Source organism: Coregonus lavaretus, assembly GCF_964263955.1.
Source record: "Coregonus lavaretus genome assembly, chromosome: 29".
In the NCBI taxonomy this organism is placed as follows: Eukaryota; Metazoa; Chordata; class Actinopteri; order Salmoniformes; family Salmonidae; genus Coregonus; species Coregonus lavaretus.
The window spans coordinates 37,936,131-37,955,841 of NC_140016.1; the positions used below are offsets into that span (position 1 = coordinate 37,936,131).

A 19,711-nucleotide genomic window follows, 5' to 3' on the forward strand; every position below is an offset into this window, starting at 1 on the left:
GTCTTCGTTTGCCCCGTGCTGTCTCTCTGTTGGGTCCATGGCCAGATCGTTCTGTTAGGCTATGGTTCAACCCAGCACTCAGAGAAACAAACACGACAAAGGGAGTGGAAGAAACAAAATATTTAATAAAAGTAAAAATTGTCTTAGTCCAAAAACCACTGAAGTAAAGGAACAGAGTGGGCTAGTCGGCTCCGGAGGAGGGAGAGGCTGAGGCAGGCAGGCAGGCAGGCAGGCAGGCAGGCAGGCAGACCGACAGGCAGGAAGGCAGGCAGGTTGGGAGGTATGTCCGAAACGCTCTGGTAAGAACAACGATCTGGCGCCGGTGGAGAGCCATGCCCCGGAATTAGTAGTGCAGGATGATTAGAGAATAGGATGCAGCTGCGTAGGCAGGAATCACTGGAAACAACCCGCAGCTGCACAGGAGAGGCAGATCCTGAGCCCGCCCCCTGATCCACTCCAGACACACCCACATAAAGGGGACAAACACACATACAGATACAACAGACACAGAGGGGACAAAACAAGGAGGAAGGGAAACAGAAAAGGGAGAGACAAGCTGCCCACATAACACCACCGGTCCTGGGATCCATCATTATGCACACCTGGCATCAATCATTACGCGCACCTGCCTGTCATCATGAGGCACACCTGGACTCCATTACCTCCCCTATATCTGGCACTCCCTTAGGTTCTTTCACCAGTCAGTATTGTTCCTATGGTTATGCATAGACACTACTGTTATGGTGTCTCATTCCATGTTTGTTGTTTTATTAAACGTTTCACCTGCACCTGCTTCTCAACTCACAGCGTCTTCGTTACAGTTTTATAGGATTCTTGTCTACACAAAACTGCATATTCTGGTTTTGGTATGTTAGGATTATGTCCCAAATGACTGCTAAAAGCACCATCAAATAAATTACATACATTACCATCAAATTATAGAAATTATATATATTTTTTAAACAAGCATAGGCCTACATTTGATATGTGTTTACACTTTTGTGTATCCCAATTAAAATAAAGCCAGCTCAATCATGACCATTTAAATAGAAAATTGCAATGTCAACATGAATTTTACAGTACTTTCGATGATTTCCAACCTAGTTTTTATGTTGGTTCTAAGGTTCTATGATAGCTTTTTCAGTAAGATCTCTTGGTTCAAAGAGTACTCTTATTTCCTCCTCCCGTCATTTCCTTGAAATAGCATTTTAAGTTTTTAAGCAAAGTAAGCCGAAAGTAAAACGGACCCACACAAATTAATAGGAAACAAACTGTTTCACTTTTTCAGAGGACGGTTATTACTTCTGTAGTCATTAAATGTCAAGAGCTATTTTCTGCTCAGTAAAAACATTTTGAAAACTAGAATTATTAATGCTCCTTTTATACTCCCTCTGAATTATGATGTTGTGGGTTTTCTTTATTCCTTACGCATGTTTTCTTGGGCTAATCAAAAGCATTGTCAGAGGATAGTGAAAGCAATACCGACGCATACCTGGGATTGCAGCCAGGTCCAGTGGTGTTCAGCACCACAATTCCAATATTACTATCAACCACATTCAGAATCAAATTCACACCATTGTTCTATTTTGTGGTGTGTTATGGATGCGTGGCATGATACACCACAATGAAAGGTCAGTCTAATTATATTTTGGAGAGAGAGGCCTTTTTTCTGTGGTACAAATTCCATTTAATACAATTGTAGCCAGGTACCATTTGAAGTAAGCCATGTGGACCGATTCCATGTTTTTCTCACAGAACGTTGTCTATGAAAATTAAAAGCCATCAGTCATGCGATGTGATGAGTTGTGTATACAGTCGCACCAAGCCAATGTATTCCTCTCACTGGAAATCATCCGAACCACTCCAACTGAGTGTTCATATTGATTGCTGCAATCTGTTCCACATCAACGAAGTAGGCCTACGAATGGAAACAGGTGTTTCCCCCATAGTACTGCCTTTTGAGTGATTTAACCACCGATACCCTTGGCAAAATCTCACATTGACGTAAACACGGTATCCTTGACTTACTTACAGTAGTAATACCCACTCCCTCATTTCCAACTCATTTTTCAAAGAAGAACTAGCCACTAGACTGTTATTTTTGAGAGGGAAACGGTTTGGATTCACCTGACTAATTTTACCCCACAGCTACTTCACTCTGTTTAGTTTATAATCATGGCCCTCTCCAAGGCATCATTCTGTTCCATTATTGAAATGTACAGAATACTTAGAGTTGTCATTAGTGTTCTTTGCATATTCTGTGCCCGATAAGACCTAAACTTTTCTACTTTAATTAATCAAGCCATTAATTGCGTCCAGTCTAGACCCCTATAGTCCAATTAAGATTCGAACAAACGTAAACAAATACACACATTACTGTACTCAGCAAAAGCTCTAAGGGATAGAAATCTGCTTTGAACATCATAATCCAATTACCTGTTTGAAGAACTGATAAGGATGTTTATTGTCCAATCACTGAACAGGATATTTCAATTAGAAAAGACAGAAGCGTTGGATGATCTGACAGCTTTTATTGGCAGCATTTCAAATTATTCTTATGACGTCAGAAACCCATGGTCCTCCCCCATTGAACATAGCATAATTCATGACCATCTTACCATTGAACAGGTCACATATATATTTACATATTTTAGTCATTTAGCAGACGCTCTTATCCAGAGCGACTTACAGTTAGTGAGTGCATACATTTTTTTCCCATACTGGCCCCCCGTGGGAAACAAACCCACAACCCTGGCGTTGCAAGTGCCATGCTCTACCAACTGAGCTACACGGGGCCCTTTGTCCTGTACGAACTGTACTGTACTCTGCTATTGTCTCTGGTATTTTCTTTCCATATTGTGCATTCCAGCATGGTTTCAGCAACTATGGTGGATGCGTAACGAGGGCAGCGCAGTACATGTCGGCTTGTCTTGGCTCAGTAGTGTGAAAAGGGTTACAATTTAGCCCGAAATGTTGAGACACAAACCCTTGTTCCTACCAATTCAGACACCCTTTGAGAAATGTCCATTTACACAATGAGGAACAGGGGGCAGTCCTTCCACACAAACACAGAACTATGGTACTGTACACATAGAGAATATGTTTGCTCATAACTTAATTTTAACAAAGTTCTAAGAGAAGAAAGTGTTTTATAATGAACACTTAGCTAAGCATTAGCGAGAACAAACGAACTGGCGATGACAGCATGACAAAGAGCCCAATCTTCACTGCGGGCATGATAATCATTAGGTCAGAGCTATCCCATGTATTCTGAGGTTCCCACATCTCTTGCAGCTGACAGCACTGGGAATGATCAGAATCAGGGTATTTGTCCAGAATGGCTGAATTTGCCGTAGATCCATTGTCTATCTCTATCATTCCAGTATTGATCAGAAATAATGTTCCTCCTTCAGTCAAGTCGAAGAGAGCGGTATTAAAGGCCTTATATCCTCAAGGGTCTTTTCCAATCAGTTTGTGCAGTTGAGTACAAAATAAAGACAGTTCACTGGAGACGGTTTCTCGTGACAACGTTTCAGGTAAGAGCTTTCCGTTCTTAAAGAATAACCATGTAGTTCCCGATGGCGTTTTTAGAATTCAGTCTTGTGCTTGGATGTGTTTGGATAGCTTGATGGTAGGTTAGTCCACATAAAAGTACTTTCATCTTGACTCAAAGCGATAACAATGTACAAGTATACAGATTGGTTTCAATCATTCTCAGTCTCTCCAAGTCTTACACCTAAGGGACTTGCAAGTGCAACTGAACCACTAAGAAACAAAAATAGAAAAAGGACTATGCTGTACATGTTTAGGAGGAAGAGTAGCCTATATGCTAAAGAGTCAAATTTCTCCAGATCTTTTTTACAAATCCTCCCATCTGCTTTATGGGTGGTCCTTGGCAGTGCTTCCTCATTTAGTGTCCATATAAGAGCAGAGGTAGGACCACAAGGCCAGTAAAGGAAGTTGGAGGCAGTAGGCCAAGTGCGGGGGCAGAGTTTGGGAGCCCATCCGATGGGAGGGTAGAATCTCCCCACAGTCGGTTGTTTCCGCTGGCCTAAGGGTGAGAAAGAGAGATCAATGTTGACAAAAAACATTGTAGCCCTACATGGTTAGCCTGAAACAAAACATAACAAAACTAGGTAGGTATTATTCACTGCCGAGGGCCAAAACTAAGATATTCATTATCATTCTGAAATGTCAAAACAATGTGTCAAAGGTGATCGGGTGGGAGTCCTCTAAATATGCAACTATAACCTCCCTGAACTTAACTGGCAAAGGTATCAACTCCTGGCAACTATTTTTTTGATGGAATACTGTACAAACAACTGAAAAAGTATCTATTTTATTCAATTTTAGCTCTGACCCTGATGAAACAATTAACAAAACAATCACCACACCTGTGTTGGTATAATTGAGTCTGGAATGTTCCATGTGGTCTCCACAGTAGCAGGCAGAGGGGTGGTGGCATGGCTTTCTCTGCCAGTGGCTGGGCTGAGGTGTCCCGATTCGCTGGGCGTGGGCATCACGTCTGTCCCACTCCCAAACGCCTGGAGGGCATTCCCTGGTTCACAAGATGAAAACAGGCACAGTGTGAGAAGAGAAGAGACAATTAACTCGAGGCTCCCGAAATGGACATCCATCTTCATCCATTTCCAATCACGCCCACATTCAATTACTGCACAGGACCCATTCTGCATTCTGCCTGTGTGGCTCGGCTTGGACCAGTTTGGATTTGCTCGGTGGAGAATTAAAAAAATATATATATATTACTCAGTATTCTCTTCAGGTTTCCCTAACTGCACCTGCCTCTCCACATCCTCTCATTAACTCACAGACTAGTGGCATTCGCCAAACAAGTCTGAGACTTCACACTGTGTCCATTTTTGTCATGGAGAGGAGGGGCCACTGAGGAGAGGTTGCTATCTGCACTAGATTTACCTTGCGCTCTCCGGGAGGAAGATAGCCCCTGTCTGTTTAAACAGGCCAGATGAAAAACACTGTAGCAAAGTCAATAATAAGGATGATTCATTATTCAAAAGGGCATGAGCAAAATTGGAATAGAGATGGACGACCATCAGGGTGAGTGAGTCACCTGCACTGACGCATAAATAAAGCAGAAAATGAAGGTCTGGGTCATGTGGTTGAAGGCACTCTTCATCTTCTAAGATGGATCATGAACATATCGCACATATCATTAAACCATCAGAAGGTTAAACTAGATTGTCTCCCAACATGTGAGGTGATATTACACAAGCATTACATGTAATAACACTGTTATTACGTGTAATAATGCTTCTATTACTGTGCTATTATGGGTTAAGTCTGTAGGTTGAGTCTGTAATCGACACAAATGGTCTCCATAAGTAACTCTATACAAGTTGCATATTCTCAGCCAATATTTACATCAACTGTTGAAACGGGAATAAATGCATAAGCCATAAAGACGGAGGGGTGAATTAATAAATATGTGATTACTTTAGAATCACAGGGCTAACCTATTTCCTTTTCACTCAGGAAAGGCACTGTGAACACCCAGGTGGAATTACCAAGGATACAGCATGAAGGGGATGATTAATGAGAGAGAGAGAGAAGGGAGGGAGAGGGGTGAAAGAGAGAGAGGAGCGAGAAAGCGAGAGAGTGAAAAAGAAAGAAAGAAAGAAAGAAAGAAAGAAAGAAAGAAAGAAAGAAAGAAAGAAAGAAAGAAAGAAAAGCGAGAGAGCACAAGAGATCATACTGACTGGTAATTTTCCCAGAGAGGAGATAACTATTTTTTAACACAATCCTTCACTGCTGTTGAGCCTACAGGTAACTAACTGGTGTGGGACATATCTGCCTCATTGTATAACATTTCCCCCCTGTCAAATTCCTTTTCTATAATCTGCTCCTAGTGAGCCCAATTTGCTGTTGTCCCTTGGCACAGGTATTAATTAATGCAAATAGGCTAGGTTGAACAAGGAGTAACATCATCCAATAAATAACATTTGGAAATAAGAGAGAAGCTGCATTCAATCCAAACAGATAATTAGACAAATCAAATTTGCGTGGTTTCAATGGGAGCTCTATGAAGTTTTTTTGTAGAATAATGCAAAAGCATTGTTATGTAGACCAATTATTGTAATGGAAAACCAAAGTGTTGTTTTTGAGATGCTGGATAAATCATTCCTCAAAGGGAGAAAAAAAAATAGATTTACCAGTAAGCATATGAGAGACATGACAAAAAACTAAAGGGCAAAATCCCCAGAACTCATGGAGTAAATGTCAGCTTTATCCCCTGAAACATGCAACAGGTGCCAACAGTCATGTGAATGATTAACATGTTATGATCACTACCTTCCACAAAATCGTCCCATATCATTTACCATTGGAATATACGGAACACTACTTTATAGAAATAGGGCATCTTGAGATACAAGAAGATGTTGCTCTTGTTCTTCTCCCTTATAAACCTGTGTAGTGTAACATGCTCATTAGGGAACACCATAGCAAAAGGTTTCAAAACGTTTCCAGACGTTCTGATAGTACCTTGGGCCGTTTTCCTCCATTTCGTGCCTAGTGAACACAACCCAACATTAATGCTGCATCCCAAATTCCACCATATTCCCTAAATAGTGCATTACTTTTTACCCTTATGGAACCTAGTCAAAAGTAGGCCATTTGGGACGCAGCCTAAGTCACTGGAGACTGTTTTTTGTGATGACTTGCTGGGAGCCACTCACTGAGACAGACGTTGTCGGTGAAGTATTCCAGGAAGTCGGAGCACTCTATTCTCTGGTTTCCACTGGCAGAGCAGGAGCACCATGGGGCCACGCTAGATGTGGAGTTATCCACATAGTTGGGAGTTATCGAACTGCCTGCAGAAACAATGTGTGCTCAGTTTAGTATCAAATATTAATTCCCTCGAAATAACCATTGCTAAGACTGTTATGCAACCTAAAACATTTAAGAACCTTATTTGCAATTCACAGTTCAATTGCACAATGTGAGTGGGGATATTGTTCAAGAAATGAGCAAAAATGCAGATACGAGTTCAAGTGTATTGAGGGTAACTCTTGCCAGCTATCTGTTGCTCGTTTTTATGGAGGCAAAGACACTTTAATTTGCGCTTTCCTTGAAAACGGTTGGAAGTGTTTATTGTGTTCCATTTCTCTCCCAAGTTTTGAAATGGAATGGTGAGTTTAAGTGCTTAATAAATACAGGCCAGGAATGAAAATGCCAAGTGCTTGTTTGTGCTGAAGTGCACCATTAGAAGCTCTTGAAATGCATTAGGTCGCTTTGTGCTCTTTTTTCGAGAGCATGATTGAGAAATTGCCGATCTTTGAGCGATTGCATAAAACAAAGTCTATATTTAATCAAAGGCACTTCTCAAAGTGTAATAACAGCCTTTATGTGTACGGCATATTAGGACATATACAGTATATACACTGACCAAACATTAGGAACACCTTCCTAATATTGAGTTGCACCCCCCCTTTTGCCCTCAGAACAGCCTCAATTTGTTGGGACATGGACTCTTCAAGGTGTCAAAAGCATTCCACAAGGATGCTGGCCCATGTTGACTCCAATGCTTCCCACAGTTGTGTCAAGTTGGCTGGATGTCCTTTGGGTGGTGGACGATTATTGATACAAATGGGAAACTTGAGCGAGAAAAACCCAACAGCGTTGCAGTTCTTGACACAAACTGGTGCGCCTAGCAAATACTGCCATTCCCTGTTCAAAGGCACTTAAATTTATTGTCTTGCCCATTCACCCTCTGAATGGCACACACACAATCCATGTCTCAATTCTCTAAAAAAAATCCTTCTTTAACCTGTCTCCTCCCTTTCATCTACACTGATTGAAGTGGATTTAATAAGTGACATCAATAAGGGATAATAGCTTTCACCTGGATTCACCTGGTCAGTCTATGTCATGGAAATGTAAATGTTTTGTATACTCAGTGTACATACTGCTTTAAACCTCCACAAATAGGATCTACTCAAATCATACTCATTAACTAGGTAATTAATAATAATAATAAATAACTATTAATTTTCTGGTGGAAATTTGTCCTTTGGTCTGGAGTCCAAATTGGAGATTTTTGGTTCCAACCGCTGTGTCTTTGTGAGACGCGGTGTGGGTGAACGGATGATCTCCGCATGTGTAGTTCCCACCGTAAAGCATGGAGGAGGAGGTGTTATTGTGTGGGGGTGCTTTGCTGGTGACACTGTCTGTGATTTATTTAGAATTCAAGGCACACTTAACCAGCATGGCTACCACAGCATTCTGCAGCGATACGCCATCCCATCTGGTTTGGCCTTAGTGGGACTATCATTTGTTTTTCAACAGGACAATGACCCAAAACAACTCCAGGCTGTGTAAGGGCTAGTTTACCAAGAAGGAAAGTGATGGAGTGCTGCATCAGATGACCTGGCCTCCATAATCCCACGACCTCAACCCAATTGAGATGGTTTGGGACGAGTCGGACGGCAGAGTGAAGGAAAAGCAGCCAACAAGTGCTAAGCATATGTGGGAACTCCTTCAAGACTGTTGGAAAAGCATTCCAGGTTAAGCTGGTTGAGAGAATGCCAAGAGTGTGCAAAGCTGTCATCAAGGCAAAGGGTGGCTATTTGAAGAATCTCAAATATAAAATATATTTTGATTTGTTTAACACTTTTTTGGTTACTACATGATTCCATATGTGTTATGTCATCGTTTTGATGTCTTCACTATTATTCTACAATGTAAAAAATACTAAAAATAAAGAAAAACCCTTGAATGAGTAGGTGTGTCCAAACTTTTTACTGGTAGTGTACATGCATCAGCATCTTCCAGTTTCATGATTGGTTCTCGTCCGAGAGTTTGCGAACATAAACAACATAACATTACCTCATGCCCATGCAGCAGATGTTTATTGGGTTATAATAAGGTCAGAACGAAGTGCATAAGCTATTTCTGGTATTTCTAAAATGTACTTTGAAACGACAACGAAATCAGAATTATCGCTAAATTGTTACATGTAGTTCCTTTAAATAGTATCTTTAATTTCCCTCCAAATCAAATATTTCCTGTCACTCTTTCTCTGGTTCTTTATTCATTAGTTTACCTTTTCCATCCTTCTCTCGTTTCCCCTCTAACTGCTTTCTCCTTTTCGTTACACTGTAGGTTACTAAAAACAATCCACTCACATTCTATGTTAAATTCTTCCTTTTCTTTCTTTCTCCTGTTCTTTATTCATTGATTTACCCTCTATCTTTCCTCCACTCGTTTTGCTTTCTCCAATCCGTTCTCATTCTTCATTCGCTCTCTCAGGCTCTGTACCCACCTATCAGGCCTGTGTAGGCGAGTAGACAGGCTCCATAGTTCCCCTGCTTGCAGCCGTTGGCAGACGACTCGGCTGGTTGGCAGTCGTATTGGAACTGAGCCAGACGGGACCTATACAGCGCCAACACAACTAGCACTGTTTAGTAGCGAGCAAGGGCCGGACACCAATTACAATGATGGTAAAATATATATTTTATGTCATGGTTTTCACTGGAGGACGGGTAGAGTTCGGCGCTTCGCTATCTCTATGTGCTATGAATTTGGTGGTACCGCACTAGTATGTGTAAGGCTATGTGGCATACTGAGGGGCATTAGTTTATTTTATTTATTTCATTCAACAACCCAGAATCATTATTTCAGCCACAGAGTAGAAAAAGGGGCAGTAGAAATAATGGTCATGACATGAGATTGCAATGGGCAACAACTCTAATCCATCTTACATTTTATTTGCGTAAAATATTGAATGTGTTATTCCAGCAGACTCTCAGGGGTGTTCTAAACAATGTTGGTGGACAGCTTGGGGGTAGAATATTGAGCCATTTTGTTGATTTTTTTGTTTGGTTCGTCTGAACTGATACAGATGTGGTTCCCAAATAATCCCCTGGTGAGTCACAGCTGGTACTGTCTGGGTCATGAGACTCATGACTAAAGACTGGCTTGAAGCATTGGTTTGTTGAGTTGGTGGGTCACAAGAAAATATGAACAACAGTTTTTTGTTAAATGCAAAAATACTTTTTGGACCCAATGTTATACATTTTACACTGAGTGTACAAGGCTGTGAGAGATGAGATGGCAGATCTCAACCTCTCTTGGAGCGAGCTACAACATGTTGCCAAGAACAGAAAGAAGGGGTAGTAGCTCATTGTGGCCTATGTCCCAAAATATAAAAAAATAGGTACAGTACATTCCACATTTACAGTGTGTTGTGTTATTAGAGCTTCTGACTCACCTGCACACATAGTCGCCCTTGCACATACGCATCTGTATGAGGCAGCTGGGTTTGTCTGAGCCCTCATAGGAGCAGCCGGGAACAATGGTCTGCCTGCGTCGCTCGGCGCACGCCGTGTCTGTGCAGGGGCAGAAGAGCAGCTCATGTGTGTAGTCTGGAGGGACGCGATCAAAGAACCGGCGTAGGGCCTTGTTGCACTTGGCCTTGTTGCAGAGGCCTGACTTGGCCGAGGGTTTGATGCAGGCAGATACGTACTCCGTGCGGAGCTTCTGGCACAGGTCGTCAACGTTACATGCCTTGGCTGCGTCCAGGCAGCGGTTCAACGTCGCCACGTTGGCCTCAGAGTCTGTTGGCACAAGGGGAAGGAAGAACCAGGAATCAGTATCATAGAATAAGAAGAGAATGCCCAAGCAATACATCTTTGGTAAATACTACAGGACCAGTCAAAAGTAGCCATCCTTTGCCTTGATGACAGCTTTGCACACTCTTGGCATTCTCTCAACCAGCTTCATGAGGTAGTCACCTGGAATGCATTTCAATTAACAGGTGTGCCTTGTTAAAAGTTAATTTGTGGAATTTCTTTCCTTCTTAATGCATTTGAGCCAATCAGTTGTGTTGTGACAAGGTAGGGGTGGTATACAGAAGATAGCCGAATTTGGTAAAAGACCAAATCATATTATGGCAATAACAACTCAAATAAGCAAAGAGAAACGACAGTCAATGATGAAACTGGCTCTCATGAGTACCGCCACAGGACTGGAAGAGCCAGAGTTACATCTGCTGCAGAGGATACATTCATTAGAGTTAACTGCATCTCAGATTGCAGCCCAACTAAATGCTTCACAGAGTTCAAGTAACAGTCACATCTCAACATCAACTGTTCAGAGGAGACTGTGTGAATCAGGCCTTCATGATCGAATTGCTGCAAAGAAACCACTACTAAAGGACACCAATAAGAAGAAGAGACTTGCTTGGGCCAAGAAACACTAGCAATGGACATTAGATCAGTGGAAATCTGTCCTTTGGTCTGATGAGTCCAAATTTGAGATTATTGGTTCCAACCGCCGTGTCTTTGTGAGATGCAGAGTAGGTGAACGGATGATCTCCGCATATGTGGTTCCCACCGTGAAGCATGGAGGAGGAGGTGTGATGGTGTGGGGGTGCTTTGCTGGTGACACTGTCAGTAATTTATTTAGAATTCAAGGCACACTTAACCAGCATGGCTACCCCAGCATTCTGCAGCGATAACCCTAACCCTATCATTTGTTTTTCAACAGGACAATGACCCAACAACAACAAGGCTGTGTAAGGGCTATTTGACCAAGAAGGACAGTGATGGAGTGCTGCATCAGATGACCTGGCCTCCACAATCACCCGACCTCAACCCAATTGAGATGGTTTGGGATGAGTTGGACCGCAGAGTGATGGAAAAGCAACCAACAAGTGCTCAGAATATGTGGGAACTCAAGACTGTTGAAAAAAAATGTCAGGTTAAGCTGGTTGAGAGAATGCCAAGAGTGTGCAAAGCTGTCATCAAGGCAAAGGGTGGCTACTTTGAAGAATCTAAAATAAAACATATATTTTGATTTGTTTAACACTTGTTTGGTTACTACATGATTCCATATGTGTATTTCATAGTTTTGATGTCTTCACTATTATTCTACAATGTAGAAAATAGTAAAAAATAAAGAAAAACCCTTGAGTAGGTGTGTCCAAACTTCTGACTGGTACTGTATATCACCTATCAGTGAAATTGGCATTTAAAAGTTGTAAACGTCTTGAGAAACCTAAATAATTATTTACAGATATTCATTGTTCCTCTTTACTTCTCTTCCTGCAAATGAAATGTTAAATCAGATGTAAATGAGGTGCTTGGAAGCAAAATTCAAATTTTTTATTTTGCTAATTTTGTTCAGACTCATTGAAAACACTTTCATTTTTAACTATGCCTCCAGGATACAATGTGGGCTCTTCTATGCCTAAGGCTGCCTTCCAGGAGGACCTAAAAGATACAAGACGGGTTCTTTTCAACATGAAACCTCTGGCTCATCGTCAAAAGGTTGTGGTAAGATCAAAACGAACCGAGGTCCACTTACTTACCAGCCGTGATGGAGGCCAGACGAACGTAGTCGTAGTCTCTCTCCACGGCTTCATAAGGGTAACTCGCTACCAGGTTGAGTCCTGAGAGGATACGGAATGACACATTGTATGACACTGTAATGACATATTATCCCTTTAGAGCTAATGAACAGGACTTGCACATTTTTCATTTCCTGTAGTCATTTACTATGTCTCCTGCAGGTTAATACAGAAAATACTCCCCCTCTCCAAGGACCTTCAGTAATTTGTTACACAGTGACGCCAGGTGTGGTGACTGATGGCTGACTGTTTGCCAGGCATCATGACTAACCTGCATCACCCAGATTGTGTTGTGGGTAAAGAGTTAAATCTGTAACCTGTGTTACATTAATGGACTTGGCCGCCATCCCATCCGATACAAATGACTGAGCAACTTGCAAAGTTGCTCACCGTGTATGACAGACTGATGGAGACTCCAGTAGATGCTGAGGCAGTTCTTCTCCTTCTTCATGCCCCGTTTGCACTGGCAGCTGTGCAGGGGGCTGGAAATCAGGGCTGAGACGGCGTTGGCGCACTGGCTCCGGGCCCCGGGGCCCAGCTTCATGCTGCCGTCCCCCGCCACGCACTGACGCAGGGTCCGCAGACGTGGGCTGCAGGTCTCGTCGCTGGAGCATGAGTCCCCTGCCACCAGACAGTCTCTGCCTGCGGACAGGACCTCATGCAGGGCTACAGGACAGAAAGGGGAGGGTGGAGGAGAGAAGAGGAGAATGGAAGTGGAGCACAATTACGATGTGCTTTATAGATATGGGAAGAATAGGTCTTGACCTGGAACACAAAGACTCATGTAACGTTCAGTGCCAGTTCATAATAATGATACCCATTGCGTATACAGGTTATTTCAGGTGACCGTATCAATTTTGAAAACCTAATTTATCATTATGCAGATCACCCAACCCATCACCTAAACCACAGGTGATTACCTTGTTTAATCCAATGAAATGAAAAGCATGAGGTTTGTGAAAACATCTGATTAAATGTAGAAAACATTTGATAACAGGCTACAGTATCTGTTGGTCTATTACACCGGAACCCGTTCTCTGTCCGAAAAGATGTTTAAGGCTGAATCAAGCAAACCCATTTACGAGTTATTCTTCACCTCTAAGAGATCTGCCAGTACTTTTCATAGTCCTCTGTTCTATTTTCCCATTGAATATCTTTGGCAATGTAGCCCACCTTGATTTAAATGTCTCTGTTAGCAATCTGGACTCAAATCAGCATGATATGTTACGTTTGGTGTGGTATATATTAATTAGTCGATGTCCATCATCCATTTTGTATGATATCTTACGAATTAAAAGTCGTATGAGGGTTAAAGGGTTAGGGGAAGGGTTAGCTAACATGCAAAGTAGTTGCAAAGTAGCTAAAAAGTAGTAAGTAGTTGCTAATTAGCTCAAATGGTAAAGTTGTCCGTGATGAGATTCGAACACGCAACCTTTGGTTTGCTAGATGTTCGCATTATAAGTCCACTCATAAGAGCGTCTGCTAAATGACTAAAATGAAAACGTCTCAACTTACTGTTAAGTAGTACAATACACAAGGTGCAAGTTCGACATTTGGTTGTGCATCAGCAGTTTTTCTCTTGTTTTGTCAGCCACTGACAGTCACTCAATTAGCCATGCCAGCTAACAATTTTTAGATTGGTAAGTTAGTCTAGCCAGTTATCTAAACTTGTAGTAATCATGGCCGAATACCGACCAGGGGCCCTGACCTCCAGGGGGCCCCCATTGTTTTTGTTAGTCACTTTGACTCAGATATCATTATCATTGCATAAGTCATGGCAAAATGTGTAGAATTGCAGTAAATTAGCTTTAAAACAGCAAAACAAATTCTCCACCCATGGCAAAATGGGTAAAATCGCAGGAAATTAGCTTTAAAACTTCTAACATTTGTTCTACCTATTCAGGATACATCACAATGAAGAGAATGACATTCATAATTATGCATTTCTTTATAGTACAGATCAAGGACCCATGAAGCCATTATGTTACTGGGTGTTTATCCACTTCACATCTGTAGTTCAATAACCAAAAGAGATGTTTTCAAACTCAAGTAGTCATATCATAGCTGACACCCCATTCTTTCTGCAGACATCTTTGAATCTTAATTCAGAGTAGATATTTAACAGAGTTTTTGGAAAACGTGCTCACATAAACTGAGGGAGATTTTACTGTCATTCTGTTATCAAACTTTGCATCTGCACCTTTCCTCAAGTAAATGTGTTTTAGGGGCCTCATTTATCAATATTGCGTAGAAACTATTCTAAAATACTACTTAAGAAAGGAATGTATAATGTTGGTAGGCATAGAAAAGGTATGATTTATCAAACAATCCTAAGATCGTCATTCAAACACCAGTAGGAGATACATTGATACATACCAACTGTTCTCAGCCTCAGTGCTCGTGCACAACCTTGGCTATTTGCCTTTCGAAACGCCCCTAATTAACCATATATGGTCAAAATCATCCCTTTAAAGCCTGTGGGGAAAATACAACGCCGTACCATAAAATACAACGGCACAAACAAAAAAAGTGATAAAAAAATAAGAATAATTCTAGACTGAAATAGAGGTGCTAGTGTCAGAGGTTGAGTACAACCAAAAGGTTTTATTTGGCTCACTCAGTTGTGGCTTGACCAGTAAAAATCTAAACATAGCTACAAAGAGGACAATTCAAGTTGCTTAAGTAATGGCAAATATACTTAAAATGAGTAGGCAACACTCACCAATAAGCATATAGGCCAACATTGCTGTTCTGCAGAATGAAGGAGTCGTGCGTTCCACCTGGCCACCACATTCAGCACTGTCTTTTGCGCATCACATAACCTGTCACGTAGTTGAACTCATTTTGGGATGGTGCTTTTATGGCAATGTGGGTGCCGCCTATTGCTTCGTTCGTAAATAATGGCAAAGAAACCCCTCTTGACTTTGTAGTATATGGAGAATTATGACTTTGCTAATGTTTTCAAGTGGAACCTGAGAGGATGTTTATTCAGTTTCAGAGGGAGCCGTTTTAGAGTGACACCCCATAGAACAGAGGGAGTCTGTTTGTTGGAGACAGGTGATTGGACAGTAGAGGGAGCCACCCATATTTTGGGAAAGATTATAAGTATGGGCTAGAGACAAAGAACATTAGAACAGACTTATTCTTTTGGGACTCTGTTCTCCGGATGATCTTGACATCTGTAAACTTATGCTGAAATCTTGTGATATAAATAAAACGTATGATCAAAGCTCAGTATAAGCGGACTCCTTTGTTTCAGAGCATAATTAGCCACATTAACTCGACACTACAACTTAACTCAACCTGTTGTGCGATGGTGCATGGAAATTGTATGTAACTCCATCCAAAACAACGACTCATCGAGGGCTGTGAAATGCGGATCAGCAATCTCCCGCTGAAAAGTGCCCGTTGCCAAAAACCTAAGGCAGTTGGATATGCACCGGAATGGCATGTGTTTGCCTTTCTATAGTAGGTCTTAAATACTTGCAAAGTCCTAAACGATTGGTTTTGGTAAACGATATCTGATGAGCCAATCTGTACTTCATGCAAAAAAGTCCCACCTATCTCTAAAAACGTGCTCTCTGTGAAACGCAGCGTGTGCCAAATCTTCCAACAGATTTATTTCCCATTATCGCAGTCTTTTATAATATTTCAACAATGGTTTCACTTTCACACGTGCCTGTAATTTAACAAAAGATTGACTTTATATGGATTATTATCATAACAAATGCACCGATGTGGTCAAATTATATGATATAGCCTGTCAAGATACAGTTGCATGAATTCATAATGGTTATTAAGCTCATAATTTCACACATTTTCAACATACATTTTCCCGATTCACTAGGCTACTACACACTTCGCATGGTTTATGCACAGATTTGTGCCTACGCATGATTTATAAATGAGGACCCTGGTGTTTACATTTGTTGGATGACATGAAAATAGAGCTCTTTGGCCAAGCACACTAGTGGTGGGTTTTGCGTTGAAAGAAAGATGCACTTGCAGAAAATAACCCCATACCTACTTTAAAATAGGATGGTGAATCTTTAATGTTATGGGGCTATTTTGCTTCTACTGGACCTCCACCAGCATCATGAACTTTACCCAGTACCAGGACATTTTAGCCAAAAACCTGGTTGCCTCTGCCAGGATGCTGAATCTTGGCCGCAAGTGGATCTTCCAACAAGACAATAAACCCAAGCACATATCAAAATCCAAAAAGAAATCAAAATCAGCATTTTGCAATGGCCATCTCAGTCTCCGCACTTGAACACCATTGAAAATATGTGGTTTGAATTGAAGAGGGCAGTCCATCCATATGCGCAGACTAAGGATATCAAGGATCTGGAAATAATCTGTATTGAGGAATGGTCTAAGATCACTCCCAATGTGTTCTCCAATCTCATAAAACATTTTAGAAAAAGGCTCAGTGCCGTTATCCTCGCCAGGTGAGGTATTGAAAGGTATTGAAATCAGGGGTGGTTAATTTTGACCCTTACCTTTTTGAGAGAAACAAATATTACTTGTTAAACAAAATCTATTTCTCTGAGCAATTGCATTAGTTTAAAATTATATGATTTCCAATTTTTTTTGGCACATACAATATAGCTCAGTATTTGAATTATTTATAATTTTATAATTTTTACTAATCTTTCTCTAGGTTGTCAATCATTTTGGACCCCACTCTATGTTTTGTGAGGAGCATTCAGAGGACATAAAGACTGTAGCGTCACTAGATATGTATCTATCTCGGCTGTGTCCCAAGTCCTTCTCCGGCTCTCTATCTGTCTCAATACGGTGACATGACAGCTGGCAAAATGAGACTTCTATCTTCAAGTGTTTTTCTGAATCTGCTCTTTCTGTAGAAAGATTAAGCAGGGATAACCGTACTTGATACAACACTGGCCGGTGGTGCGCTCATCAAATGAAACGCAATGAGACAATACATTATTCATACCCAACTTCCTCATTCCTTCTCTTTTCCACGCTGAAAAATGTGGCACCGGCGAAGATGGCTGCCGTTTTACAGCCCTCTAATTAATTGTACTATGTGTGTTTTTTCGCGTTATTTGTAATTTATTCTGTACATAATGTTTCTGCCACAGTCTCTTATGACCGAAAAGAGCTTCTGGATATCAGGACAGCGATTACTCACCTCGTATTGGATGAAGATTTTTTCTTCAACGAGTCGACGCGAAGGATATCCTACAGACACCCGACAAGGCCCAAATCCCCGTCATTCGCATGAGAAAGAGACAGAGATATCGTTGACGTAGGTCGGGGTGCCTTGTAAGGATCCGACGGCGAGCGAGTAAACTGCCTCTTCCATCAATCCTATTAGCCAATGTTCAATCATTTGAAAACAAATTGGATGACATAAGGTTAAGGTTATCCTACCAACGGGACATTAAAAACTGTAATATCTTTTGTTTCACCAAGTCGTGGCTGAACGACGACATGGACAACATACAGCTGACGGGATATATGCTACATCGGCAGGATAGAACGGCTGACTCCGGTAAGACAAGGGGTGGCGGTCTGTGTATATTTGTAAACAACAGCTGGTGCATAAAATGTAATACTAAGGAAGTCTCAAGGTTTTGATCGCCTGAGGTAGAGTATCTCATAAGCTGTAGACCACACTATTTACCAAGAGACTTTTCATCTATATTTTTCGTAGCTGTCTATCTACCACCACAAACTGATGCTAGCATTAAGATTGCACTCAAATAGCTGTATAAGGCCATAAGTAAACAGGAAAACGCTGATCCAGAGGCAGTGCTCCTAGCGGACGGGGACTTTAATGCAGGGAAACTTAAATCCGTTCTACCTAATTTCTACCAGCATGTTAAATGTGCAACCAGAGGGGAAAAAAACTCTATAATAAAAAAAAACTCTAGACCACCTTTACTCCACACACAGAGATGCATACAAAGCTCTCCCTCGCCCTCCATTTGGCAAATCTGACCATAACTCTATCCTTCTGATTCCTGCTTATAAGCAAAAACTAAAGCAGGAAGCACCAGTGACTCGGTTAATAAAAAAGTGGTCAGATGACGCAGATGCTAAGCTACAGGACTGTTTTGCTAGCACAGACTGGAATATGTTCCGGGATTCTTCAGATAGCATTGAGGAGTACACCATATCAGTCACTGGCTTCGTCAATAAGTGCAGTGATGACGTCGTCCCCACAGTGACCGTACGTACATACCCCAACCAGAAGCCATTGATTAAAGGCAACATCCGCACTGAGCTAAAGGGTAGAGTGCCGCTTTCAAGGAGCGGGACTCTAACCCGGACGCTTATAAAAAATCCCGCTATGCTCTCCGACCAACCATCAAACAGGAAAATAGTCAATACAGGACTAAGATTGAATCGTACTAAACCGGTTCTGATGCTCGTCGGATGTGGCAGGGCTTGAAAACTATTACAGACTACAAAGGGAAGCACAGCCGCGAGCTGCCAAGGTACACAAGCCTACCAGACGAGCTAAATCACTTCTATGCTCGCTTCGAGGCAAGCAACACTGAAGCATGCATGAGAGCACAAGCTGTTCCGGATGACTATGTGATCACGCTCTCCGCAGCCGAGTAAGACTTTCAAGCAGGTCAACATTCACAAGGCAGCAGGGCCAGACGGATTACCAGCACGTGTACTCTGAGCATGTGCTGACCAACTGGCAAGTGTCTTCACTGACATTTTCAACATGTCCCTGACTGAGTATGTAATACCAACATGTTTCAAGCAGACCACCATAGTCCCTATGCCCAAGGACACTAAGAAACCTGCCTAAATGACTACTAGCACTCACATCTGTAGCCATGAAGTGCTTTGAAAGGCTGGTCATGGCTCACATCAACACCATTATCCCAGAAACCCTAGACCCAGTCCAATTTGCATACTAACCCCAACAGATCCACAGATGATGCAATCTCTATTGCACTCCACACTGCCCTTTCCCACCTGGACAAGAGGAACACCTACGTGAGAATGCTATTCATTGACTACAGCTCAGCGTTCAACACCATAGTTCCCTCAAAGCTCATCACTAAGCTAAGGAACCTGGGACTAAACACCTCCCTCTGCAACTGGATCCTGGACTTCCTGACGGGTCGCCCCCAGGTGGTAAGGGTAGGTAACAACACATCTGCCACGCTGATCCTCAACACGGTGGCCCCTCAGGGCACGACTCCAACACCATCATTAAGTTTGCCGACGACACAACAGTGGAAGGCCTGATCACCGACAACGATGAGACAGCCTATAGGGAGGAGGTCAGAGACCTGGCCATGTGGTGCCGGATAACAACCTCTCCCTCAACGT

General features: G+C 41.9%; 1 protein-coding gene across 1 annotated transcript in view; it reads right to left on the minus strand.

The window, feature by feature from the left end:
- Nucleotides 1-3,910: 3,910 nt before the first annotated feature.
- LOC311104764 (GDNF family receptor alpha-4-like) overlaps nt 3,911-19,711 on the minus strand; it is a gene marked incomplete at both ends in the record, with an annotated part of 116,984 nt that continues 101,183 nt past the window's right edge. The window contains 7 exons of the mRNA XM_084146665.1: nt 3,911-4,051; nt 4,395-4,558; nt 6,714-6,844; nt 9,295-9,408; nt 10,247-10,592; nt 12,347-12,427; nt 12,776-13,051. Of these exons, the coding sequence (XP_084002791.1) occupies nt 3,911-4,051; nt 4,395-4,558; nt 6,714-6,844; nt 9,295-9,408; nt 10,247-10,592; nt 12,347-12,427; nt 12,776-13,051 (1,253 nt within the window). The remainder of the gene's footprint in view (nt 4,052-4,394; nt 4,559-6,713; nt 6,845-9,294; nt 9,409-10,246; nt 10,593-12,346; nt 12,428-12,775; nt 13,052-19,711) is intronic.